This window comes from Cladophialophora psammophila (assembly GCF_000585535.1).
Source record: "Cladophialophora psammophila CBS 110553 chromosome Unknown aczJe-supercont1.22, whole genome shotgun sequence".
Classification (NCBI taxonomy): domain Eukaryota; kingdom Fungi; phylum Ascomycota; class Eurotiomycetes; order Chaetothyriales; family Herpotrichiellaceae; genus Cladophialophora; species Cladophialophora psammophila.
The window spans coordinates 68,354-94,995 of NW_006912943.1; the positions used below are offsets into that span (position 1 = coordinate 68,354).

At 52.2% G+C, this 26,642-nt stretch overlaps 11 protein-coding genes across 11 annotated transcripts; 4 read left to right on the forward strand and 7 right to left on the reverse strand.

Moving 5' to 3' along the window:
* Positions 1-269: 269 nt before the first annotated feature.
* On the reverse strand, positions 270-1,012 carry A1O5_10875 (uncharacterized protein; the record flags this gene model as incomplete). The annotated part of the gene is made up of 2 exons (XM_007751449.1): positions 270-616; positions 682-1,012. The coding sequence occupies 2 exons, from the start codon at positions 1,010-1,012 to the stop codon at positions 270-272; spliced, it is 678 nt and encodes a 225-aa protein (XP_007749639.1).
* Positions 1,013-1,958: 946 nt separating this feature from the next.
* On the forward strand, positions 1,959-4,436 carry A1O5_10876 (beta-glucosidase; the record flags this gene model as incomplete). Its single annotated transcript, XM_007751450.1, has 3 exons — positions 1,959-2,841; positions 2,893-3,312; positions 3,370-4,436. 3 exons carry the CDS (start codon positions 1,959-1,961, stop codon positions 4,434-4,436), a joined length of 2,370 nt encoding a protein of 789 aa, XP_007749640.1.
* A 799-nt stretch (positions 4,437-5,235) lies between these two features.
* A1O5_10877 (uncharacterized protein) lies at positions 5,236-7,671 on the reverse strand (the record flags this gene model as incomplete). Its single annotated transcript, XM_007751451.1, has 1 exon — positions 5,236-7,671. One exon carries the CDS (start codon positions 7,669-7,671, stop codon positions 5,236-5,238), a length of 2,436 nt encoding a protein of 811 aa, XP_007749641.1.
* A 138-nt stretch (positions 7,672-7,809) lies between these two features.
* Positions 7,810-9,322, forward strand: A1O5_10878 (uncharacterized protein; the record flags this gene model as incomplete). The annotated part of the gene is made up of 2 exons (XM_007751452.1): positions 7,810-8,094; positions 8,174-9,322. The coding sequence occupies 2 exons, from the start codon at positions 7,810-7,812 to the stop codon at positions 9,320-9,322; spliced, it is 1,434 nt and encodes a 477-aa protein (XP_007749642.1).
* A 438-nt stretch (positions 9,323-9,760) lies between these two features.
* On the reverse strand, positions 9,761-10,456 carry A1O5_10879 (uncharacterized protein; the record flags this gene model as incomplete). The annotated part of the gene is made up of 1 exon (XM_007751453.1): positions 9,761-10,456. The coding sequence occupies one exon, from the start codon at positions 10,454-10,456 to the stop codon at positions 9,761-9,763; it is 696 nt and encodes a 231-aa protein (XP_007749643.1).
* A 258-nt stretch (positions 10,457-10,714) lies between these two features.
* A1O5_10880 (guanosine-diphosphatase) lies at positions 10,715-12,427 on the forward strand (the record flags this gene model as incomplete). The annotated part of the gene is made up of 1 exon (XM_007751454.1): positions 10,715-12,427. One exon carries the CDS (start codon positions 10,715-10,717, stop codon positions 12,425-12,427), a length of 1,713 nt encoding a protein of 570 aa, XP_007749644.1.
* Positions 12,428-12,850: 423 nt separating this feature from the next.
* On the reverse strand, positions 12,851-14,865 carry A1O5_10881 (uncharacterized protein; the record flags this gene model as incomplete). The annotated part of the gene is made up of 2 exons (XM_007751455.1): positions 12,851-14,803; positions 14,830-14,865. The coding sequence occupies 2 exons, from the start codon at positions 14,863-14,865 to the stop codon at positions 12,851-12,853; spliced, it is 1,989 nt and encodes a 662-aa protein (XP_007749645.1).
* Positions 14,866-15,222: 357 nt separating this feature from the next.
* A1O5_10882 (uncharacterized protein) lies at positions 15,223-15,913 on the forward strand (the record flags this gene model as incomplete). Its single annotated transcript, XM_007751456.1, has 2 exons — positions 15,223-15,446; positions 15,532-15,913. 2 exons carry the CDS (start codon positions 15,223-15,225, stop codon positions 15,911-15,913), a joined length of 606 nt encoding a protein of 201 aa, XP_007749646.1.
* A 1,501-nt stretch (positions 15,914-17,414) lies between these two features.
* Positions 17,415-19,322, reverse strand: A1O5_10883 (uncharacterized protein; the record flags this gene model as incomplete). Its single annotated transcript, XM_007751457.1, has 1 exon — positions 17,415-19,322. One exon carries the CDS (start codon positions 19,320-19,322, stop codon positions 17,415-17,417), a length of 1,908 nt encoding a protein of 635 aa, XP_007749647.1.
* Positions 19,323-19,773: 451 nt separating this feature from the next.
* Positions 19,774-22,383, reverse strand: A1O5_10884 (uncharacterized protein; the record flags this gene model as incomplete). Its single annotated transcript, XM_007751458.1, has 1 exon — positions 19,774-22,383. One exon carries the CDS (start codon positions 22,381-22,383, stop codon positions 19,774-19,776), a length of 2,610 nt encoding a protein of 869 aa, XP_007749648.1.
* Positions 22,384-23,189: 806 nt separating this feature from the next.
* On the reverse strand, positions 23,190-26,529 carry A1O5_10885 (uncharacterized protein; the record flags this gene model as incomplete). The annotated part of the gene is made up of 3 exons (XM_007751459.1): positions 23,190-23,867; positions 23,928-25,885; positions 25,941-26,529. The coding sequence occupies 3 exons, from the start codon at positions 26,527-26,529 to the stop codon at positions 23,190-23,192; spliced, it is 3,225 nt and encodes a 1,074-aa protein (XP_007749649.1).
* Positions 26,530-26,642: the final 113 nt, after the last annotated feature.

A 26,642-nucleotide genomic window follows, 5' to 3' on the forward strand; every position in this document is an offset into this window, starting at 1 on the left:
TTGCCGAGCACTTTTCGTCTTCCATTAACCCCGTCCCTCTGTGCTCTACCTTGCCACTTCTGACACCCACGCGACAAGTGCCACAATTCCCAGCCTCACAGGAAGACGAAATATCCACTCCTGCCTCTTGCAACGCGCTGAGCAGGGTCTCCTCTCCGTCCACGGACAGCGACCTCCCAGAATCAGCCAGCTCCACCACGAATGGGTCTCCAGAAGTCGTGACTTCGAAATTCTCGAAGTGAAGATGATCTGAACAGATACTCATTGAATTAGCAACCTCGAGAATGGCATTCTGGAGTCTCCTGGTCCTCATACTGCTTTTTGAGGCGATTCGCAAAAATGGTACAGGCTTCGGCCCCTAGCTCGCCAACTTCGACCAGTTGTTTCATGGCTTTTTCATTCCGCATATCGTGATAGAGGTAGTGTTGAACTTTGGCTATCGTCCATTCAGGATTCGGTCGTTCAAGAAGAGTCATGTCGTCTCCAGCCTGCACCATGCCTTCCTTTAAAATTCGATACAACCAACCTGTCCGGAAGAGGTCCTGGGAGCGCTTGGATATATCTTTGACCTGAAACCGGTGATTCAGTTTGAAGCACGGCTGACGAGGCAGCGTCACTTGCGCAATGACAGTCCCAATCTGGACGACATCGCCGATGCAAATGTTTCGTTCATTGGCGTACTTTCAACGAGGTTTTCCCCAAACCCGCCCGGGACAAACAAATGTGCGCTCTGGGGGAGCTCCTCCTTCCATCGATGATAGTGGAGGGTGCTGTATTGGAGGAGCGCCATGTCGGGGCCGCCATGAAGCTCGAACGCGTGCTGGTCGCCTTCACATCCCAACTTATTGACTGTGACAGGTCCTGGTCGGACATTCTTGAAGATGGCAGATTGGACATTGATCCCGAAAACAGGCCTTACTCTGCCCGTCCTTACTTCAAGAAGCTTCTCGCCTGACCATAGCCGTTCGAGAAGTTCGATTGCATCGAGATTTTCATCCTGGAAAATCGGCATGTTGGAACGAACAGACTCAGTTGCCTCGACGGTGCACACTTCGCAGGCAGAGATGAAGGGATTTTAATGGCCACCGTCCAGTCTCCTTGCACTTCTCGCTTCACCGTTCTCGCTATTGTCCATGCTGACTGACTGGAATGAAGGGGTTGCATCCCGTCTGACGAGCATCTGTTTCGCATGATAGATCCAGCGTGGGGGTTTAACTTTTCTGCCTTTTAAGACCGAGATCATGGCAAAAGGCTTGAAATAGCTCCGAAGCGATCAGGGCCAAGGTCTTGCATTCAGTCAATCGTTCTGAATATCATATATGTACTGCTTGGTTCGATACATAATAGACGCCCCAGCCTTCCCCAGAGAGAATAATTACGCCTTCTAGAGCTCAGGGTTGTTGCACCAGTCATTTGCCATGCTAGTACCCGTGTGTCACTCGCCCTTCGGAAGGCCCACGTATTCAAGCATTGCGTTAAAATGCACGTAAATTTGGTCTTGTATGCGAAACGAGGTGAGAGCCTTTCAACAGGCAGCATCGACCAAGAGCAGAGATTGCGCCCTCGAGTTCCACCTGCCTCTTCTTTGTGTAATTCCACAAAGAGAGTGAGAGAAATTGCACAGCCACATTCCACATTCTGCATGGTTTGCTTCTCGATTACATACAAACAATTGTCGGACAGTTGATCTCCCGACCCAGTGTAACCTGTAACCTGCAGCAAGGCGCATTACCGATTCTGTCAAATTCTCTTTCCTTACAGTTCAAGGTCCTTCAAGAGGTTCGTTGTCAATTCCGTCCATTACTGGAGTGCATGGGCTACAGTCGACTACAGTGGCACGGGTAGGGAAAATGAAATTTCTCTCGATGTTGCTCGGGTATAAAGGTTGGCAAGGCGAACACGATGCCACATTGTCGCTCTCCCAGCAAAGTTTCTTACAGGCTGGCCGGTCGCCTAAGATGCTACTTGTCACACTCTGGTCAAGTTTGCTGGCCTTGACAGCTCAGGGTGTCGCCCAAGATTATGGCACTTCACCCCCGGTTTATCCCAGTCCCCCAAGCACGGGGATTGGATGGGAAGTAGCCTTTACTCAGGCCCAGGCATTTGTGTCCAACCTGACACTCGAAGAGAAAGCTCAACTGGTGACAGGTACCGAAGGGCCATGTGTCGGCAACATTGGTGGTATCCCACGCGTCGGGTTTGACGGGCTTTGTCTCCAAGACGGCCCCCTCGCCATCAGACAAGCAACATATGCTTCTGTCTTCCCTGCAGGGTTAACGGCTGCGGCGTCATGGGACAGGGGGCTTATTTATCTCCGCGGGTTGTTCTTGGGAGCAGAATTCAAAGGCAAAGGGAGCCATGTCGCCCTTGGGCCCGTTGTTGGACCTTTAGGACGCTCTGCGTATGGTGGACGTGGTTGGGAAAGCTTTTCCCCTGATCCATACCTGACCGGCGTCGCAGCAGAAAACACCATTTGGGGTATGCAACGGAGCGGCGTTCAAGCTTGTCTCAAGCACTACATTGGCAATGAGCAGGAAACGCATCGGAATCCAGCATTATCTCCGAACGGCACCACAATCGAAGCCGTCTCCTCAAACATTGATGATCGCACAATGCACGAGTTGTATCTGTGGCCATTCGCACATGGCGTCCGGGCGGGCACGGCTTCTATCATGTGCTCATACAACCGACTGAATGGGTCCTACGGGTGTCAGAACTCCAAGACGCTGAACGGCCTGCTGAAAACGGAGCTGGGGTTTCAAGGCTATGTGATGTCCGACTGGCAAGCAACGCATGCCGGAGTCCATGCCATCAAGGCAGGATTGGACATGGACATGCCTGGTGAGTACGTCCTCTCGTGCTTTAGGAGCCTTCTGACAAGCATTTCCACAGGGAGCATTGGCGGCTTGCAGAACACCTCGTTCTTTGGTGGGAATGTGACTCGAGCGATCAAAAACGGGACCCTCGACCAGGATCGTCTCGACGACATGGCCAGACGGATCATGACTCCGTACTTCTATCTGAACCAGAACGAATACCCGCCAGTCGACAAAACGGAGCCTACGCTCAACTCAAACTATCCGCCTTATGACCATCCCTTTACATTTGGGGCTTCTAATGTGGATGTTCGGAATGGCCACGGCCAACTTATCCGCGATATTGCTGCTGCTGGTACAGTCCTGCTCAAGAACACAAATGACGCCCTGCCCCTCAAGGCGCCCAAGACCCTTGGTGTATTCGGAAATGATGCCGGTGACTTGGTGAATGGACAATATTTCTTGACTTCTGCCTTCCAGAATCCATTCGGCTATGGTAAGCAGCTCTGACTTCTCTTCCCTGTGAAACACACACTGATAAGAGATATGCCAGAATATGGAACCCTTCCTATTGCTGGTGGCAGTGGGACTGGTCGTCTATCATATCTCGTCTCTCCGCTCGAGGCGCTCAAAGCACGTGCTGCCTTGGATGGGACCCTTGTCCAGTATATCCTCAACAACAACCTGCTTACTCAACCAAGTGGCCTTGGTGCGATTGTGCCTGTCCCAGAAGTCTGCCTCGTGTTTCTCAAATCCTGGGCAAGTGAGGGAAGTGATAGGGCTAGTCTAGAAGCAGACTGGGACAGCTCAGCGGTCGTCAGCTCCGTTGCTGCATACTGCAACAACACCGTGGTCATCACCCACTCAGCCGGTCTGAACGTTATGCCCTGGGCCAATAACCCCAATGTCACAGCCATTCTTGCAGCACATCTTCCGGGACAAGAATCTGGCAACGCTATCGTCGACATACTCTACGGAACGGTCAACCCGAGCGGCAAACTGCCGTATACCATCGCTTTGAGTGAGAGCGATTATAGGTTTAGCGACATCACCAACTCCACCAAGTTGCTGGAGACCGAAGATCCAAACGCATGGCAATCGAACTTCACCGAGGGTTTGCTGATCGATTATCGGCATTTCGACTATTACAACAAGTCCGTGTTGTACGAGTTCGGATTCGGCCTATCGTACACTACCTTCGACATGTTTGATTTGAGCACGGACATGCCCAACACGACTATCAACCCCCTTCCGGACTCTTTGCCCATAGCCCCAGGCGGGAACCCGTCTCTGTGGCAGATAGCCTGCACGGTGAATGTTACGGTGATGAACACCGGCGACGTAGCCGGCGCAGCGGTGCCGCAACTATACCTTTCATTTCCCCCAATTCCCAGCCCCATGCCCACACCCCTGAATGTGCTTCGCGGCTTCGACAAAATATGGCTTGAGCCTAGCGAGTCGCAGACCGCGAGCTTTCTGCTGACGAGGCGGGATTTGAGTTATTGGAACGTCGAGACGCAGGAGTGGGTGATTCCTATTGGGGCATTTGAAGTGACTGTTGGGTTCAGTTCGAGGGATTTGTGGTTGAAAGGGCAGTTGACTGTCACAGAACGAGATTGAAACCACTCGAAGTGTAATTCTGGCCAAGTTTGAGTCACCATAGCATATTGCACGGAGCCAAGGACAGAGGACAGCATCGGCAACTAATGGAAAAAGAAAGTCAGGGGAATGAGAGTTCTGTTTTTGGCGTATGGAGGTCCTCGTCCGCCTCCCACTCAAATGTTCTCCATGCCATTCTCCTAGCAACAGACACGTCTTCAAACCTGATCTTCGACTGCTCCTGCAGCTTCATGCTAGTATCCAATTCACGTAGATACACCTAACCAAGCGTCTTTGTATCAGTACGTCACCGATGTAGTGTGCGAACTGCGCCTGTAGCGGGCGGCAATACTTGGAGCTGATCTGGTTCCATGATATGATAGTTACTTGGGCCCTGTAGACGAGACTGGGGATTCAAGAGTTTGACTAGAAGGCGAGCTGCAAAGCTGCGAACCCCACGACAGCCCAGACTCCGACAAGGGGCGAGTAAAGGCTGGTGCAAGGTGAACTACATAGAGGGAACTCCGCAGGATGTGTGCATTTAACAAAATCCCTTTCAGGGCCACTTAATTCTCAGCACTTCCAATCTCAGGATGGTCGTTGGTTCGCGGTGACGAGAAGTTTGGTTGGTTACTCGACTTTCCCAATTCTGCATTTGCTTCACCCGCATAGCCTCCCATCCCAGATCTCAGTGATCAAGATCACATATCACGGTGCATATACAGGACATGGTAGAGATCGCTTTTGAAATGGTGAAAACACGCACGGCACATTTTATACATGAATCTCTGCCAAATCGGCTTTGGACATGAACCAGTACTTAGAGTGGAGGCAGCCCTTCTCTGCATACAGGGCAAACGAGCCTCATATTCATCCATCCCTCAAGACACTCGGCATGAAATATATGCCTACAAGGAGTCACCATATAGTTTCTCTGCTCAAGCCATGCCACTCCGGTACCCATGCCAAGAGGTCTTACACTTGCATTGTCTGCCTTCGTCAGGACAGGCACATCGATTTCGTTCATGCAAATGGCGCAATCAAACACTTTACGTGTCTTATCCTCTTTGTCTTTGGCTTCAGACGCAGACACGAGCCGCCCAATTGACATTGCATTTGCTTCGACGTCATCCTCACGCAGCAGAGGATGGTAATCGTAAGCCGGCGGGCACCAAGAATCTTGCACGAGAAGACGAGGTCCCAGGAACTGCTGGCTCGCAAGAACGGCAACTTGAAGCCACAACCATGCCAGCAATATGAAAGCTGCGGTCGGACTAGTGTCGATAGAAAGGAGGTTGTGGACCGCGAAATACCAATAGAGGATCGGAACGGCGCGAAGAATACTTGTCCCAAGCACATATTCCCAGCTCAAGGCCTTTCGACAGTTACGCATTGCGTTGCGATAGATCTGTGGCCACCAGTAGGAGAAGTAACAGAAGACCAGAAGGTTGGCATAAGCCGATCGCAAAGTTCTTGGCCATGTTGTGGCCCACAGTGAGAAAAACATAAGCATCACGAGCGAGAAGTAGAATCTGCTGTAGATGGCAGCAAATGACGCACGCGGACTTGGAATTTCTGCCGGCACAGGATTACCCTGATCGGAGGGGATGATCACTGGAGTAGCTCCTTCGGGCCGTGGAGCTGTAGCTGGAAGTGGTAGGCTGACAGTACCTTCATCAGTTGATGCCGGCGCTCCTGTCGAAGCTGGAGCGGGTGCAGCTGCTGTATTGCTAGCAGTCCTCTGTTGCCGTTCATGTTCTGCGCGTGCAGGGTCGCCGGCCTGGACTGTCCATATGTCAAAGACAAACTTCACTTCTAAGAAAGCAACATGTATGCAGGTCAAGTAGGCAGCAGCTGCAACTATTAGAAAAGCCGCATCATCTATCATGAGCAGGGCCATAAGCGCAAACAAGAGCAAGCCATCACCAAGGGCACCAATGACGATGCTCTGATAGGCGATGCGGCTCCGAGTTGAGGGCGTCGAAGCCTTTTCCATCTGCCGTTTGAGAAGAGCGATTTGCATCCCGATGGAAATAACGTACGCAAACAGCAAGCGCTGTGCCAGACCCCAATATGCTTCGATCTTAGGTCCAAAAATTGTGGGAGATGAAAGGATGTAGCCGCAGTCGGGCGAAAAGATGACAGCTGAAAAACTTAGTGGGGGAGGCTTTCCGACCGGAGCGCCGTCTGGCTGAGAGAGTTCCTTTTCAACTTGATGAAGGAACTCGCTGGTCCTTATCAAATCGAGACTCGGAAATCTGTATGGGATCGGCTGCAGCCAGACAATGAGTTCACACTGAGGGGCAAATGCCAGTCCATCGCCTCCGTCATCGAAGACTTTATCCCAAATCTTGTGCATTGTCTCGTTCATCACAGATATTGATGCGTTGAAAGCGCCGGCGTCTAGTGCAAAATGTGGGAGAGCAGGCAGAGAGTCGAATTTGGAACTGGCTGTAGACATGATGATCTGGCCCGAAGCAAGATGAACGCCTTGGACTTTTGCCTGCCAACCATTGCCAGGAGAGGAATCTGTCCAGATGTATATGTCTGCTTTGATCGAAGAGGCTTCATGAACGGGTCTCTCACCGCGATCATAGAGCGAGAGACTAAGCTCGCCTTCACCTTCGGTGACGTTCCTTTCAAATCTGGGCATGAGATAGTCCATTTTCGGGTCCAGGGCGGTCAGGTTGATGACAGGGGAGATGCCTGGAATTTCGTTGTGGTAGAATTTGCCGCGGACCTCGCCCGTGACTCTCTGGAAGATGGGCAAGTTATCGGTCACGTCGATTCCATTCCAGTTGGTTGCAAACTGCCCCCGGCTAAGGTCTTGCGCGAGGGCAAGGGAACCCCAGTCATAGCCATCGACTTCTCGAAAGCCTGTTAGATTCAACCAACTGTTCGCTTTTGGGCTGAGTTGGCCATAAGATGAGTTTGCCAAAACATCATGTCCGGCCCGCCGCTCTTCTTCGATTCGATCCGAGTCGATTTGGCGCAAGCGTCGTGCGGGTTGTTCAGGAGTGAGGAAAACAAATAGGAGTAATACAATCAACAGTGCGACCCGTGGACTCTCCATCCACTGGGTTGTAGCCTTCTGCGACTCATCGCAGAGTTTGACAATGATGGTAATTGAGATGGATTTGAGGAAGACAAGGGTGGATGCGTTGTCGAGAGACAGCCCAACGAACGGCTGGGTTGTTGTCGGATAATCAATTTCTCCACTGCGACTCCGCATGTAAACTTCCCCTGTTGGGCCCATGCTGATCCTCACTCTAGAGAGAAGAATACCCAGTCTCTTGGTATTGCATAGCATTTACACAAGGCACAGACACCTCTCGGCATTCCAAGTCATCCTGGGCACCTGCCTCTCTCAAGGGCGACAGAATCCTTGCAGGCCATGGCCAATTCAATGCCCATTCCCCTACCTCCTCGAACGCCTACACCTCCTCCTGACGAGCCGCCGCCTCAGAAACTCGCAGCATTCGATCCAGACGCTCCATATGACCGGAAGTCACTGTCGCCGCACCAGTTCGAGCCTGAACACATGGCCTCGTCTGGAGTCGCTTACTTCTCTCCTACAACCCCTGAAAAGCAAAGCGCAGGTGGAAATGCAAACGGAAACGGAGCCGGCCCCTTCAACTTCCAGCCATCGACGCTGGCAAAGTCACCCATTATCAAATCTGTTCGTGGCTGCCCCAGAATATCTATAACTCCCCCAACTCATTGGAGCATCGCTAACTTACTCCGTCTCAACTGAATAGAACATCGGTCAAAGGCGCGGCCATAAATACAAGCACAGCAGCGTCTCGCACCAGATCTTCCTGGAGCCTCCTCCACGGGCACCGTTGGCACTGCCCAATTCGCTTCCAATCCCTACCTTCGCGGAATGCCGAGCTAGTATGACTAAAGATCAAAAAGTTCGCTTCTACTGGAGCATATGCCACATGGCTATTGCAGGCTACACGGCGTGGAACTCGCATGGTTCGTCGGCCATGGAAGCTTTATCACACTTGATCTTCTATGATTCCTTAGGGGCATTGCTGTGTGTTTTAGTGGAGGTTCTTTCCAATTTTGAAGTCTGGGGACGATCAAGCCTGCGGCACCCGTTTGGTCTGCAGCGCATGGAAGTCATTGCAGGATTCGCCTTGTCTGTACTGTTGATTTTCTTTGGCTTCGACCTCATCTCACATAGCGCAAAGCACGCCCTGGAAGGCATTGGCCATGAGCCTCACCATCCACACACCCACGAACAAGTCACGGCTGGCACCGTCGATGTGACGGCGATACTGGCCCTAGTGGCGACGTTGATATCTGCAGTCGGCCTGCAGAACCACGCACGAATCGGCAAGGCAATGCGCTTCGCAGCAATGGAGAACCTGCCCTCTCTTCTCAGCAATCCTTGTCATTTTCTGACACTTTCCTGTTCAGCAATTGTCCTGCTACTCCCTCTACTAGACCTCCATACTTATGAATGGATGGACAAGGCACTGTCACTGAGCATTGCATTTTCTATGCTCTTTCTGGGCTTCCACCTTGGCCGCAACGTTGGCTCGATGCTCCTGATGTCTCTTCCCTCGAAATCCGCTTCTGCGCTGTCTGAAGTGGTGGAGGCAATTGAATCTGACCCGTTGGTGCGGGCGGTCGAACAGGCCAAGTTCTGGCAAGCACATTACGGGACCGGAATGGCGAATCTGCGTCTCCGAGTCGTTGGCAGTGAAGAGACCTTGGTGAAGCTCAGGGAGCGAATCACGAGCATTGTCCGCAACAAACTAAGCGGCGGGTATGGATTGGGCAGTAGTGGGCAGAGATGGGAGGTGAGCGTCCAGTTTAAAGTCGAAGTTGAAACGGCCATGAGTGCCAGTCATAACCATTTCATGAGTCCTCAGACATGGGTGGGAATGACCAGTTAGACTGGGACCGAGGGGCTGCTCTTGGTAATATATGTACAGTTATCTGACGACCTTGACGATCTGATTTGCCCAAGCGCAATGGCTCTTGATGCCGTGGGACAATGTATATTAACAGGCTTACCATCATGGTGCCCAAGCTCTTGCAACTGAATTCCATCAGCTGTTGTAGAACGCCAGTCGAAGAACTCCTCGCGAAAGACTTTGGACGTAGAGCAGAAGGTTAGAAAAGGTACACTTTTGCTGAGTTAGGTTATTCGAAGATCGCTGGCTCAGGACGGGTCTCTGGGGTTTCCTTCCAGTGAGCCAGTGCTGGCTTCTTGGTGTTCCCTATAACACGGTCACGTCTAGACCAATGCCAAAGTCTTCGGTGTCCGTGATGACCAACTCGAAGGCTGGTTATGTGCCTCACGGTAGGTGGTTCCTTTTTGGCACCATTGTTCAGGTTCCACGCATCTTGACAGTTAAGAGAGCCTGCCTGAGAATAGCGCCCTCCATAGGCACGACCTCGGCGGCACCGACTTCCTCGATCTTCTCTCGAACGGTCTTGAGCAACGCCTCCGCTTCCGCCTGGGAGGCTTTTCTCTGGTGTCTTTTGTTTGCCAGCAATAGTTCGACCTTCTTTCCCTTTTTAAGAAATTCTTGCATCTGCTTCATCTTGAGCTGGAGGTCGTTGGCGCTAATGGCCCAATTGAGCTCCAACTGTTTCGGTCTTTTCTCCTTTTCCAGTCGTTTCTGGTTCTTCAACATGTCCTCTTGGCGGTTTATTCTTTGGATCAGATCTGCACGGGTGACGATCTGTACAATAGCCATCTCGCCTTGTTCGGGCTTGTTCATTTGTAGCACATACTGGTTGGTCCGGTCAATAGAATCGAGCAGTTTGTAGAGGGGTTGTGGCTCAGAGAGCTTTCCATCAAGCCCTTTGAGCTGGACTTTAGGGGATCGGATCTTTTCATTGAGAGTGAATGCGGCGATTTTGTCGTCGATGGTTTTGATCTCAATTTTCCCAGCGACGCGTCGTTGGTCAATCGCGAAACCGGGAGTTGCAGAGAAGCATCTCGGCAATGCTTGCAGAAGGTGTTGAGCAGGTAGCAGGGCCCGCAGGAGCGGTCGAGCAAACAATCCAGGCCGCCGCATTCAAAAGTCAATCGAGATATCCTGTCGAGGGTCAAGAAGAGTGTTACAAAAAAGCAGCGCAATTCTCGTCATTTGCGACCCCAACTTGTCCAACCTTGAAGAGGGACACCGCCAACACAAGCCTCGCAAATTTCTCCGCATTGACGGCCCCCTGTCCAAAGCCCTTTGACCTCGCCGCATCCTCTACGACAGAAATTCAAAAATACTAGATTGCACACTCTCCTTTCCTTTCTCCTCCCACTCGCTTTGCCGATTTCCATGTCCTCTTTTTCCAAGTCCTTAGACCGAGCCGGCATCTGGTCATACGTTCCTTTCAGTTCCTCTCCCCGCCGTCGTTCCGTTAGTAGCGGACTTCCTCGCGCAGCCGCCGCCCCCTGGGACCCCTTTGAAAAGACAGATCGACAAACAAGTGGCACGGGCGCAAGCCAACTGTCCATCCTGGAGTCGGTTCAGAACGCCTGGATGACTCAAAGTCGTCAGGCTCGTTTCTTAAAGACCGGAGGGGTTCTGGCTCTGATCGTTCTATTATACTGGTTCCTCTCAGGAGGAAATGGGAGCACATATAGCTCTGTCCCCGACTTCTACACCCCCTCCAATTCTCCCACTTCAAGATGCACGAAACCGTATGACTTTTCGAGACCTCTTGTTCAGTATGCCATTATGATCGACGCGGGTAGCACTGGGAGCAGGATTCATGTCTATAAATTCAACAACTGCGGTCCAACCCCGGAACTGGAGAATGAAGAGTTCAAGATGACGGAGAAGAGGCCAGAAGGTTCCGGGTTGAGTTCATACAAGACAGATGTCGAAGGTGCTGCTAGGAGTCTTGACCCCCTCATGGAAGTCGCGATGGCTTCAGTGCCAAACGAGTACAAGTCATGCACGCCCATTGCGGTCAAGGCAACCGCGGGTCTACGGCTGTTGGGAGAAGAGATGAGCGTCAAGATCCTCGAGGCTGTTCGGAATCGCCTGGAAACTCATTACCCTTTTCCCGTAGTGTCTCGAGAAAATGGGGGTGTGGAGATTATGAAAGGCGAGGATGAGGGTGTCTTTGCATGGATTACTACGAACTATCTGTTGGGCAAGATTGGAGGACCCGACGAGACTCCAACGGCGGCCGTCTTCGACCTCGGAGGCGGTTCAACTCAGATTGTCTTCCAGCCGACTTTTAAGAACAGTCCGCATGGAGGCATGCCCCAGAAAATGGAAGAGGGAGATCACAAGTATAACCTCAAGTTCGGTGGGCGGGAATTCGAGCTTTATCAGCATTCACATCTCGGCTACGGCCTCATGTCTGCGCGGAAAGCCTTGCATCAACTGGTCCTTGACCGCATGCATAAGCAGAGTCCGGATTCGAAGGCCTGGCTCAGCAAACCCATCCCGAATAGTTGCATCGCTCCCGGCGCACAGAAAAAGGTCGTCGTCGAAATGCCCGCTGACCACGAACTGTCAGGCGAACACTCGGTGATAATGGAAGGTCCCGCCGACGCCATCCCAGCCCAATGCCGCGCCCTGGCCGAAGCCATCCTGTACAAGGACAAAGAATGCACGCTTGCCCCCTGCTCCTTCAATGGCGTGCACCAACCATCGCTCGAAAAGACCTTCTCTAGGGAGGATGTTTACATCTTCTCGTACTTCTATGATCGCACACACGACTTGGGTATGCCTGAATCGTTCACTTTGCGCGAACTCCAGGATCTCACCGCCAGAGTGTGTGGGGGAGAACAATCATGGGATGCGTTTGCTGGGATGGAGGGCGCTCTGGACGATCTCCGAGAGAGACCCGAGTGGTGTCTGGATTTGAATTTCATGTCTGCGCTGCTGCATACGGGCTATGAGATGCCAATTGATAGAGAGGTCAAGATTGCAAAGAAAATCAAGGGGAACGAGTTGGGATGGTGTTTGGGCGCGAGCTTGCCGCTGTTGGAGAAGGAGAGTGGGTGGCAGTGCCGCATTAAGGAAGTCTCGTAATAATATTACTGCGATGTGGCATAGCTGTGTCTATGACTCTTCGTCATTCATGATCTTGGGGATGGGTGTGCATGGCCGTGATCAGAATGGGTGCGGGAGGACATGGTTTCTGTATGGTTACATCGCATTATGGTCTGAGATTGATGCCTCAACAGTCAGACTAGACATGACTGGGACTGAGCCGAGGTGAAACTCGCTCTTAGGGTATAGAATGATAAAATAAAACTTGATTAATGCCCATAGCTCTTATGCTTTAGTTGCCCATCTATCGGGGCTCAGCTTCAGCGTCTATGCGCCTCCTCCCACTGAGCTTGCATTCTACTTCCGTCTACACAGGGAATCCAGGAACGCCACCGCTAATTGAACACAACCGACGTCGCATCTTACTATCTAACGGTCTCCATAGGCCTGATGCTCTAACATTCAGAACCCACCTTTGCCTAATAGTTCCTCCCCAACCTCTTTCAACAACTTCTCCCCTTTACAATCTTCCCTCTTCCCTAGCTCCTTCAGAACATCCTTGAGCTCCATCGCCGGACCCAGATCCCAAAGCATGTCCTCGGCCGGGGCTGAGTAGAGAAGCACACCAAGGGTAAGTAGGAGAGCGTGAAGCGTGTCTTTGAGATTGCCGCCGCCTGACGGAGTTGGGCTTGCGGGCGGACTGAGTGTTGCGAGGGACGAGGTGCTTTCGAGCAAAGCGGCGGCAAGGTCGTCGCTCACTGCACCTCCTTCTTGTGCGGGTGCCTCAATGGATAACGGTGGGAAGTTATGCGCGTATATCCGAGCATTATGAGTCCAACTGGCAAGGTTGTATATCAACGCTGCAGCCATGGATCTCGAATTCAAATGCTGCGATAGCAGGCACTGCGCCGCAATGACTTCGATCTTCTCTTTCAGGTTGCTGGTGGAGGAGGAAGATGACGACGAGCGCAGATCGAAGATCTGCTCCTGGAAGATATTGGAAGAGAACAAGTTGCAGGCAAGTTGGAGAGTGACAGATTGAATGTTGTAGGGTGCGTTTGCGAAGTCGCCTTGCGAGATCTGGACTGTATTGAAGAGTGTTGAGAGTGTGCGATGTTCGTGTTCAGCGGTCAGAAAACTGGCGACACGGGGGTCAACAGTCGCAACCCGTACGAGATCGATAGCTGCGAAAAGGTTCTCTCCCGGAAGGCTGGTAAACTGTGAAGCAATATGGTCACTGAAGGCGTGCAGATCTGGAAGTGCAGCTTCCGTCATACCCTTCGCGTCGCGTGTCTTGATGTAGCTCACGAGACCCTGCACTGACTTGTCATCTGAGAAGGCCTTGTCCAGTTTCGCGAGCAGCTTTTCTAAAGGCGGCGTCTTCGTGTAGAGAATCGGCGTCTCAATAACTCGTTGAAACGTCGGTAACCTCAGCTTCGAGTGCTGATGCTGCGGCGGCTTTGCCATCTGCAGCAGCAACTGAACATTGCCTCTCAATTGCGCTGGATTGGCACCAGCCCATTCATCTTGCTTCTGCCCCCTGAGGAACGTGATAAATGTCGGTGTCGCGCGGATGCTATATCTTTGCGCGACCGCATGAGCCGAAGGGCATGCCGAAATGTCGATTTTAATTAACTTCGCACCGGAGAGCGTGCCGGCCTCGGAAGCTAAGTCGTCGTACGTAGGATAGACGATCTTACATGGCGGGCATGTCGCCGAGGTGAAGAATACCACGGCGCAGGAGTGTGAGGTTGAGGAGAGCAGGGAGTCCAGTTCAGAAAGTGTGGTTATGTTGTGGACATGGCCTGGATTATCTGTGGGTGGCTGGGCATTGATAATGGTAGGCGTAGCGAATTTGTGGGTTGGTCCTCGGGCAATCGAAGAGGTTTGAATGTCCTTGTGAACGGCGTTCGAAGATTTTTGCCCAGCCGGTTGAGTACAGCTAGCATTCTGACCGGCGACAGCATCGGGGGCCTGAGTCATGGTCCTCATCGACTCGTCAATCTGGCTTCTCAACATCTGCCCAATGGGAGTATTCAGAAAAGTTTCGGGGAGGCTTCGAATCTCGTCAGGAATACTCTTCCCCACGAGAAACATAGCTAGATCTTGGGTGAAGTTGTTGCAATTGTGCAAGAACAGGTCGTACGATTCTGGAGTGTAGATCTGTTCTAATGACTCGATGTACTCGTGGACGACATCAAGCGGGAGGTCCGTCTTGCCCAAACTCACGACTTTCATGGGTCGACCATGGTGTGTTGAACCAGGGACTTTCTTGTGAATCCCTTGGCCGAAGAAATATTCGACATTGTTAAAGACGACTGCCGTGTGATAGATGGCGTCGATGTGAATGCCAGTCAATGTTCGAGAAAACTGACGGGCGAGGCCCTGGATGGCATTAGATTGTTTCAGCGATGGCTGTATATAGGATGGGTGTTATATACCTGTGAGAGGTCGTAGATGTACAGCTGGACTTCCATAGCTGTACGCGAGTGATGTTCAACGACGCTATCACACTATGTGTAGGTGGGAACGATATATAAGCTGGATGTGCGCTGGCGAGTTCATCTCAGGCGGCAAAAGTACGTCAGCTACCGCAGCCTCGCAGCCTCGCGAGGTGTTGGAACGTGTGGCGTCACTAACACGATCTTCCCTCTGCTGTGACAAACTCCAACTGTCCCTCCATCCACTCACAAGATTATTTCTTCAAAGCCCATCTCGATCCAAACTCGGCGCGAAGAGACGACAAGGTCATCTACATATTACCCTGGACAAATGGGTGGGATGCTGGAGTGAGTTTCTCGCTACGCCTCCGTTTCGGCATCCCCCCCCGCAAGATGCCCGCCAAGGGCAAGGCCGCTGTCAAATCTACGCGAGATGGAAACCTATCTTCAACGTCAAAATCACGCCGTTCAAAGCTTGCAAAAGAGAATGACATCACAGCAGAAGAAGAAACCGCGGTCAAAGAAGCATGGAGCCTCTTTCGCCTTGACGAGGTGGAGGAATACGAAGACGAGAAGGAAGGTGTGATTCGGACGAGGGACGTGCAGAATGTGTTGAAGTAAGTTTCGATGCAAGGAGAGACGAAAAATTGGTGAATGAATCCAACGTGACATTCAGTGGCTGACTAGTTTGTCTATTGCCAGAGCACAAGGCCTCGCTCCGAGTAGTCCATCGCAGATGCAGGAATTCATTGATACGCTCGATCCTGAGTCCGAAGGCTACGTGAGGTACCCGCATTATCTGGCCTTGTGTGCCATTCAGCTGAAATCCAAGACCGATGAGACCAAAGCAGAAGAAGTCGAAAGCGCCTTCAATCTCTTCCATCCGGGTCAAGGTAACGGTGGTCAGGAGCAAGTGATTCGACTGCAAGACTTACGTGCAGTGGCAACGACGTTGAAGGAGCAGGTCGACGACGACGTACTGAAAACAATGATATTGGAGGCGAACGGGGGGAAGGGTGTCGGCAGGGGTGTGAACATGGAGGAATTCCAAGCTATCATGACAAGGGCCGGTGTCTTCCAGTAGCTTGCTCTGCTCTGGGAGTAGATATGATTGATATTAGACTGCACAACACGAGACCAGAGATTGATATATCAATGTCTCCACACAAATCAGTCTGCAGCCCATGATACAGCCGCGACAAAAAGAGAGGCGTGGAAGTCTCGCAGCCAGATTTTGTCTTCTGGCCGTGGAATCGAGACCTGGCACTTTTCTAGCTTCCCTGTCCACACTGGCTCGCTTTAGAGCGAAATGAAACGGCCAGCTCTAGCATAGATAGAAGCATTCGAGATAAAGAGTCACCCAAGAAGGCTCAAGACTCCAGATTCTGGGTTGATGGCGGTGACCGCTGGTCAAAGCAAAGGTGCCTTGCTCGAGCGGAATCAAGCCAACATTACACGGGGCCTTCGACTTCAGGGTGAGAAAAATGAATGGCGTTAAGCGACAATCTTTAGTTCACGGTGCCTCTGGAGCGAGTTCTATTCCACTCGGACATGAAGAAGAGGAGCAAAAATTGATCGCGCGAAATTATTATACTCTATATTACGTAGTATTGGTAGTAATTTCGACGCCGAGCATTTTAAGGCGAAATGAGCGAACAGGCTCTAATTCTAATTCCAATTCTGGTTGCATCGTGACACTCTGGGAGCTGGAGCGCTCTGCTTCCTGCTTCCAAGACAGAGCACGAGACCTCATGAGCAAACTAAATCCTTGGAAAGCAGGCTACGGAAGAAGCCTTCTATGCGCGCTAGCGAAGTGACATATCCTCGAGAATCCCCAAAAACAACGACCCATATGCACCAGAGGTTTACTGAGGCGTTTTTTTTATGCTGGCTCGATTTGTGCGGCCACATTCGCCCTGTTGATTGCGTTTGGCGCCAAATGCTGTGCGGTGCTTCCGGATCCCCCAGGTCGGGGCATCATTCTGTATCCTGGAGCGTGTCAGCGCCCATGAGCGCGATTCGCCACAGATTTCTGGTCTACCTTAATGCGGCCTTACGCTCCCAGACTAGGGGATGTGTCTCACGCCTTGTCCCTATACAACAGTCCCAACTACCAGTCCGAGGGCGGATGATATGGGCAAATATGTTCAACACCCTCGACCCTCCAATGGAGTCTTTCCTGACGCCCTTACAGACGGCAGGTTAGGATTCTTCCCCTTTCCTGTCATTCTTACTTCACGGATACAGATATATGAAAAATCCTCTTCCGAAGTGTGGTCCAGCTACCCCTGGTTACGCCCAGAACGACCCAAGCCATCCAATTCTTCATGTATAATCATTATTGTCATCTATTCGAAATAATCATAATCATACAGTTCTTGCTGGATTCGCTTTTCATTGGGTTCTCCTAGGAGAAACCCCTAACCCACAAACACAGTCCAGAGAGGAGAGAAGTCTTTCTTCAGGGCGATCCAACATAATTGACTATCTCCCATATCGGTCCATGTAATCCGACCATCTATTCTCGAAGAGAACCTTTTGTGGTATCGTGATGCGTTAACAAACTCTGTCCGGGCTCAGTTGGGTCAAGTGATATCCAACGTATCCATCCTCCATATCTCAACATGTTGTACATCCTTCTCCTGGATTCTCTTCACTCGCCGCCTATGCACGGTTTCTTCCTTCCACTCGTCTCTCTCACCATGGTACCCATTACTAGCGGCTTTTCGAACATCCTCTCCGTCATCGACTCTCCTTCTGACGACCTCCTCCACAACTCCTCCGATTTCCCAAACCTTGCATCCTAGCCCAATATACTTCAATTTTGGAAAATCCGGCAGCTCGGCTCGCCCTGGGCCAATGTGCTCGGACAGAGCCTCGCTCATCTTCTGCTCATGTACAGAATCCGGAAGACCCACAAAACCCTCATGCGCCTCTCTGCTTTTCCTGCCATCCTCCCCGAGAAAGACATCCGGCGGGTAGGTGGGAGCGAGCACACGGATCGCCCACAACTCGCTTAAAAATGGCATCAATAGCTTCAACATCTCAGCCTGAGACTCCTCAAGACATTCAATTGCGGCGGCGAGCTGTGTAAGATTCGGGCACGAGCGGATAAGGCGGGCGGTGATGGATGTCGGCAAGGGCCAGCGGGAGGGTAGAATTAGGTGTTGAAGCGTAGGGCCGCAGATGGTGCAGATGTTAGTGATATAAAGATCTCTTAAGGAGATTGTGGCTGAATGTGAGGCTGAGCTCGTTGGCGTATTCCTGGCGGAGGCAATTCCACTGCCGCTTCGAGGCGACTGCTCAGCTGAGGTGGGAGCGGAATCTGAGGTGCCATTGCCGTTGCTGGGGCCTTGGACGTTGCAGTCTGCGATAGTAGTGCTGGGTCCGCTCGGTTTGTATCTTGCATTGACAAGATACAATCTCTCCAGCCCAACGAATTGGGCTAGGTCCAACGCATGCCGTTTATGCAACTGATCTAACCTCAGAGATTTGGGTCTCGGTTGATCTTTCTTCGTGTTCACCATCATATGCCATGTGCGGTCGATAAAATGGGTTGAGCTTTCCCTCCCCGATGCAGCAACATCCTCGTCCAACCCAAACGTATTCAACACAGTCACATCCTCGATGGTGCTGGTCTCAAAGGCAGCCAAGCACTCCGATGTATCAGCGTTAGCGAGAAGGTTGTACACGCCCATTTTGCGCAACCGAAGTCTCCGTTTTGCTGCAACATTTTTCCGGAAGAAGTGCGTGAGCACCACAGACGGTTCGCCTTGTTCGCGCATCCGGGGGGAGAAGTGCAAGATAAGGCTCGAGAGGCATGTCGCGTGGAGGAGCAGGGTAGAGATGTCGTCGGGAAAACATAGAGGATCGTAATGTGTTATTGTTAGGGACTTGAGATTGGGCAAAGCTGGGATTTCGTGCGATGGCTGAGGAGAGCGGTTTGTAGGGAAGCGAAGCCAAAGTTTCTCCAATCGAGAGAGCTTCGCTAGTCCAGCGTACATGTTCGGTTGTAATCTGACATCCAAATCCCACCGAAAGCGCTCCAGATAGGCACATTGGTCGATGGCAGCCCGCAAGGCGATGTTCAGCACCATAATACTCTCCGAAACGCGACCAGCTCTTGAATATTCGTGTAGATCGGATGCACTGTATTCTCCATCCAAGCTCAGTGAGCGGACCAAGCTCGACACGTTTCTCGTCACCAAGGCATTCAGACCCATGGAGAAAGGACTTGCGCTGCCAAACCCCTCAGGCACCTCGTCCTTGTAGCGGATAGTGCTGTATGATTTCAGAGTGACATTTTTCCACAGATGCGGTAGTGTCATGTACCAAAGGACGCGTGAGGTGCGACAAAGCCGCGCAAGGGAGGCGACATCGTCGTCCAGGTATGAGATGATGTGGGCAACAGTGGTGAGAGGAAGCGTGTCCACGCCGAATGCGCCTTGTACTTCGGGGCCATTGCAGTACAGATGGTTGGCGCGCAAAGTCATAATGTGGCGTCATTGAGGAAAGCAACAATGACTATGGCGGTCGGTACATGTCCTTGGTCTGGGGGCATGTGTATCCTCAATACATTTACAGAGTTAACAGGCCGAAAATGGCAGTTGAAGTTCACATGGTAATGCTATCAATGCCAGGCAGAACAATTCGCCATGTTGACTAATCTGGGGAGCATATGCTCCGCAGCAGTGCTGAGACTAGTCCGCAGCATAGGCCTCCAACAGCGCAATAACATGTTGTCATGAGTCTTGCCTCCCGACAACGATCGCTCACTGGAGGCATTACTTACGCCTTGTCATCTTCAAACCAGTATGCACGGTCGATTGTGGAGAGACACGAGTTGGAAAGACTATGTATGTCCGGGATTTTTCTCCTCCAAATGCCACGAAAGTCGTCAGCAGACGGAAATATTGTAACTGATTTGTGAATCTAATGTAACCACTAAGTCGAACATGATGCGGTGCCACCCGTATCTCTCTCATCAGCATCCCCACTATCTGGGGTCGGTGATGTACTTCTGCGCAGCTGCTCGATGAGTGGCTGATCTGCCGTAGATGTAGCTGAAGAGGAGTTCCCGACATCGATATCACGAGCAGACGATGCCACATCAGCGCGTGCGCGTTGGCCCGTAGTATCAGCCATCCGAGCTCGATCTGGAGGAGCGTAGGGCTCTGGGCAATGTTGAACTGGGCCCGATACTTCGCTGCCCACTTCATTTGTAGTGTCTTCCGCAATTGGAGCAATGGCCGGAGGCCGGGCGTACGCCGTGGACCTTGACAAACCTGTTTGAAAGGGGTCTGCCGTCCGGCTCGTCCTAGCCTCTGGTTCAGAGATGGTGAGTGAGCCCCGGTGGACGAAGGTTTGCTGAGCTCGCATGGCCTCGCTGGGACTCGCCGAAGAGTTTGGGAAGAGGGCAGCGTCGGGACGCTGAGGCCCCGGAGTGAGCTGAGAGCGGACATGCGGCTCATCTGGAAGCCAGGTTCGATCGTTTATAGAGTCTGGAATAACAATCGCCTGGCTCTGGTCGGGAGCATTCAGGTGTTCCACAGCAGATCCTGACTGCTGGCCCGAAGTATTTGCTGTTTCCATGCGAACAGAATCATCATCGGTTGACCGGTCACGAATATCGTCAGGAGACCATGTCCGATCATTACTTTTCGGTGCCGGAATGACTGTGACTGGCAAGGCAGCTACAGGTGCATTTCCTCGACTGGCAAACCGCTCTCTTTGCGCAGACGCAAATGCCCCGAGTCGATCTCTTAGATTAAGGGTGCGATCGATTGGTGACCGCCGCACCCCATTTGCATTCTGTGCATCAGCCACTTCTGCTGGGGGCTCTGATCTCCGTCGTTTGAAGGGATTGGGCATTGCCTGCCAAATGGTTCGTCCTTGGCGACCTGGTTGCATCGGAAGGACCGTCTCCAATGCGAGCTCCTTTTCAACGTCAGAGGGAGAAGATCCGGCGTCGTCAGACACTTTCGGAACATCGAAACCAATAGGCCCTTCCGGTTGGGACCGAGGTTCGGGCTGCGGTTTGGGCGACGGACTCGACAAGTTGTGATAGCGGACGGCATACACTGTGCTGGCGGCGCTCCCCGTGTCACTTCTGCTGGGGGGCATCATGACCTGCTGAGGAATCACATACCTTGAGTCCGGGATGGTTTGAATGCCCGTGTCAGTCGCGTCCGCACCGGCGGCGATTCCGTCGGCAGGAGGCCTCCTCCGCCTCTTTCTCAGCGGAAGCCGGACACGAAGGCGTTGATATCGGGATGCCATGCCTTCTGCCATCCCCTTCCGTCGACCTACTTCTTGATCAGGTCTGGAATCATCTCCTCGCCAACTTGCATCCTCCGAGGGTGTCATGTTCAACATCTCATCGCCGTCAAAGATCTCCCTCCCAAGAATACCATCCTTTCTTTCATCTCGCTCCAATGATTCAATTCGCTCGACCCATTCCCAAACAACCACACTTGCAGCTGCAGCGCCGACCCACCGAATATATTCACCCCATCCTGCCAAATCTGGTTGCGATATGTCCAGAATGAAAAAGACTACAGGGATCACAACTGAAACCAGTGACAAGAGCGCCACCAAGCAGATATTTTTCATCTTCGGATGCCAAAATGCAAAGCGCCTTTTGCAAAGACAATAATACACCACACAGGATGCGTAAATTAGCGAGATCGCTAACTCGAACAAATAATTGAGAGCGGGGATTGCGTCCGAAAAGCTCCTCGGCCGGGTCCTTGGGTTGCCGCTGACAAAAGAGTCCAAAATACTGAAGATGGTGTCGAAGGATACCATGGCGAATCCAAGCCATTTGATAGTGACTTTCTCTTTATGTCGTGGGAACAGCCGTATCAGTGTTTGCACCTGGGCCAGCCACAAGAACGTGTCTGAGATGACTCGGATGATGCGAATTTCCAAACTATCGACCACGTTGTCGACCAGCTGGCTCGAGTCAATATAGCCCTGGTTATATTGCTTCTCGGCGACGTGGAAAGTGTCTGCCGTAGCGATCGTGAGGGAGATCGCCACGGTGACAGTGGCAATCTTTTGCAGCAGAGGCCTCCGTCCCACGCCAACGATGGACGACGATCCATACGATCCTGTTATCATGCCACGACGGCCCAGGAATCGGGCTCCCCCTCCGCCTCCTGGACTTCCGACATAGAAGGTCCTTGGAGTAATGAAAATGAGGATGACGAGGATATAGCTGATGACGGTTGCCGTGGCAAGGGCGAAAATCTGGGGTGATATTGAGGCATAGAAAGGATTAGAGAAGCCAATGACGGACGAGTTGCCAGTGGTGTCGGGGCTGATGATGGGTTCGGGGTTTTCGCAAGGAAGTTTGAAGGTGACTTGGGCCGAAAGGGTCGTTGTGGTATCGTCATTGAAGATAAAGATGCCTGTCTCTTGAATCAACACATAGTCTTGCATATGAATACAGGATTTGGTTGCCATTGCGCACCTCCGCTTGGCAGTATCAAAGGCGTACACCAGGCGTCGGAAGCCGTGCGGCTGGTGTGGGAAGTACTCGACTGGCCCCATAGTTGGCGAGCTGTAATTGAAGCATCAGTGGACATGCCGTGACTACCGTTGCAGTTGTGTAACGCCAGCAAGCGACTCCGGTTTGCACATTGTCAATGCACCGAGACTTTGAGGGAGTTGCAGGAGGGCAGACGCGCCGCAGGTTTTTGGTCATGCGAGCATAGGCGGAGCGATGCTATTGGGCTCGGTTCGGTCTGATAGAGGAAAAGAGGACGGCGAACTAATAGAATATAAGGTAGAATAAAGCATGCGCTGCAAAATAGAGAGACTTTGGGAGGGAACCGGTGCCCAGACAAAAGACGTACACAGTAGGTGTTGAAGAATGATGGTTCAAGTCGAAGTTCGAGAACGGGCGGCGATAGGTGGCGGGGCCAGTTTGAGCGGCAAAGCTAGATCTAACCAACACTTGCCACCATCGGCTCCGTCAACTTGTCGGTCACATGGCTCCACCCAAAGCCTCCGCGGCGATATGGCGGGATACCGTGAGGTGATAATTCTTGCAAAATTGCCGGACCTGCTATTTGCAATCGCTCTGCATGGGCTAGATCCAAGGATGAACTATGTACGTCATCGCTTTTGGCGCAGGTCTCCAGCCGGTACCCCATTGTCCAAAGGCCATCCAGGTCATCACGAGTATGGTCATGATTACACGTTCTTCATAGCTTGCGAAGGTCATTCCTCTTCTGACAAAAAAAAGATTGAGATTCGTAGACTCGTCTAAAAGGTATTTCCAACGCCGTGTCTGCGGAGCTAGATTAAAGGGGCTCTTGCAAGGAGAAGGAAAATACCCAACGCACATCACCACTTTACATGTTTCCATACCCAAACGTATGGCTGCCCCACTGCATCTGGCTGTAGTTTCGATTGGTGATTGCTTCAAGCAAGTCTCGACCACCCAACGTCGGGCCAATGCCACCAAATCCTTGGTCGACAATGGCTTCGTCACCACCCCAGAGGTTGTCAAGTGGTAGTGCGAGCCAGTCGCCGCCCGTAAGGTCGGCCATCGTCGAGCCCATATTGACATCATCCGGTAAGGGAAAGTCAATGTCATGGTCTCCGCCGAAGTTAGGAGGAGGCACAAATGTCTGCGAATCCAAATCCGCCATTGGTCGGGCTTGAATTCCAGCGAGAGGATCGTTCACGTAGAACTCGAGCTTAGGTTGGATTGAATTGCTGGCTTGAGGCAGCTGTTGTTGTTGTTGTTGCTGCTGCTGTTGCGAGTGATCATTTGCGCCGTCAGGTCCGTGGAGATGTGGAGACTGTGGGCGAGACTGTTCGCGGCTCGGACCTGCAGATCCGGTGCCAGGGTGTTGGACTCGAATCATTGTTTGCTTCACGTTGCGAACTATGTTTTGCACGAGTCGAGACGTTGAAGAGGCTAGGTGCACGTCGTCGACGACTTCTTTGGACAAAAGCTCTGTGATCTGGTCCAGTTGTTGGAGACACTTTCGCACCAGTCCTTCATGGGTGCCCAAGCTGAATCGCTGCGCCAAACAAGGTCAATTGCCAGTACCACATGTAAAAAAGGTAGGGTGGCGTCTTACCTTCAGAGTAAACATCATGCCCGACAAGCTGCGCAGGTATGTGCGGACAGGCGCGTTTCTCAGGAAGCCTTTGGCGGCGATGCCGTCAATGACAAGGCTAAGAATATTGAGGGCAGCCTCAGTGACTTCGTCAATGTAAGGCTTGTTCTCTTCTGAAATCCTGAGCAAGGTGGCTTTCCGCATGGTTGCCCCGCCTTCTACCCATGACTCCACAACCTTTTGGAGGCCAAGTGAGTTGATGTACAGGCGAGCATATTCGTATTCCATGAGTAAGATGCATTGCATGACTGGGTGAATATGATGTTTCACCTTCTCAAACTCGGTTTTCCAATGCTGAAGTAGAGGCGCGATGTTTGCAATGGCCTCCTTGTACCTTCCGGTTGTTGTCAACTCTCTTGTGAATTGATGGGACGAAAAGATTTGCCGATTTGCTTGGTTCATGATCTTGGCCACATGCACCCAGCAACCTTGCATGATGTCAATCGGATGGTCACGCTTGGGGCTGATTTTGTCCCAGACTGCGTCGGTTTCCCATTCGTCGACGTTGAGAGAAGACTGAACGCCCATTCTGCCGCTAGTCTGTGCAACGTAAACAAGGACCAGACGTCGAATGCGTCTCTTCCGTGCACAATCCGACTCGGGTCCATGCTGGTGACGGCAGTAGAAGTGGTTCGTGTCGAAGACACCCAGTTCAAATGCAAGACTCTGAGCAAGACCAAGAAGCATCCAGGACATCCTGTCAGATCGCCACGCAGGTTCGAGCCAGCTCGCATAAGGAAGATTGTCATAGTCCCTCGTGCCTCTCCGCTCATCTTGCTGTACAGACCTCTGGGCATTCGCTTCGTCATTTATAATAAGGCTGTGATCGAGAAGGCCATTTTCTTCGTCTCCGGGAGGAAAATGCAGCGCGCGTGGTTGCCAGTCGGTGAGCAACAGAAGAGCTTCGATGGTGCCCAAAGTGCGCAGGCTACCTTGCCAGGTAATTTGCCCCGTGTTAGACTCATGTATTTTTGCATTATTGCCGCCTCCGCAGAACCCTCCTCCGAATTGTTCTTGGCCCCAGAGAAGGCGTTCCACCTGACGGCGGAGGTGAGTCCAGAGTTTGTCATGGATCTGATATGACCGAGACATTGCGGCGTGACCGGAGAGGGGCATATGACGCGAAGCAATGGCGAGGATAGCCAGAGCTAGAATGGGCTCGTCAGCGAGCAGAATATGGTGTTTAATGGGCGATCTGAAATCTGGAAATACGACTGGAGTCATGGGAGCCAGCTGATCGTAGAAATATTCAACATATTGCATGGCTTCCCAAGCGGTGAACCATCCGTTGCGGACAAAGCGCATCTGTGACCAGGTTTTCAACCCGGCTTCCTGTTCCGCCTGCTCAGTAGGGGATAGGCCGACACCAGGGGGTTCCTCGGGGCCGCCATGACCAAGGCTCGAAATCGTCTTCTTCCGTCCGCCCCGGTCGGAGAGCGGGCTGTCTTTGTCGCCTGGACTGACATCTTCAAAGACGTTTGCAGCATCGACAAGAAGCATGATGCTATCTTGAGTGCTTGACACAGGAGCGCCCAGAGTTGCTGCGGCTACCTGGCTGTGCAACTGAACGTCAGATGCCGGCTTGTTCGCATTTGATCCGGGATATATGGAAGAAATCTGAGAGCGATGTGAGCCGTTGCGCGGTTGTGAAGTGACTGGTGGTCCGGAGTTGTGAGCCATTTGAGGTGACCAAGATTGACGACCAAAAGCAGAGGTCGACGTCCGGGATCCCTGTGGAAGGACATAGGGGGACAGGCCATTATTATTTATAGTCGATCCTTCACCATTGTCAAATGTTTCAGAAACGGCTCTCGCGGTGCCGTCTGACTTCTTCTGCTTCTTCCTGGTCGGCGCAAATTCACACTGCAGACGCTCGCGCAGGCACCGCTTGCAGGGGGGATCCGCTGGGGCATCAACACCTGTGACATAACACCGTCAGTGAATATGAGAGCAACTGTCCTCTGTGTAACATACTGCCTAGGTCACATTTGACCTTGCGCTCGCGACATCGTTGGCAGGCTTGATAGCCTCGTCGATGAGACCTGCCTTCGCGGGGCTGTGCCACATTAAAGTCCGAGGGCTCGGGTGAAGAGCTGCTCTTGAAGGTGTTTGCATGGACCGCGGTGCTGGCAGGCAGTTGAGGATGAGCACTGTAGGCCATAGCAGGCAAGGCACTACTAATAAGTGGACCGACAGGTTCGAACGCTGAGAGTGTTGCGACACCGACACCGAGATAGCCGTCCGGAGGAGCGAGTCCAAGCGGAGGCACCAAAGGCACCACAGGCTGAGGCTGGCTGGGCTGGACAAGCTGGGTAAGCAGCGCAGGCTGGGGTTGCACGAAGCTGGAGCCGCGCCTATGTTCCACCGCGGCTACACCACCAATAGGCGGTGTCACAGCACTATTAACTCCGCTCTCATTGTCCAAAATAGCCGACGACGGCAAGGCTGCGGCTAGCCCAGGGTAACCAGGGGCATCGCTGGCCAACATATCAAAGTCATCAAACCCAGGGACGTCAACAAGCTCTGGTAGCTCTTCATACAGTCTGAACACCTGGTCGTCCATGGCGCGCCAAAATAAGTAGATGAAGAAGTGTTGACTGGACAAGAGAAGCGGCAGCAGCAGAACACCAACACGGGTTTTCTTGGTTTTGGGCATGTGTTGAATGTTACTATAGA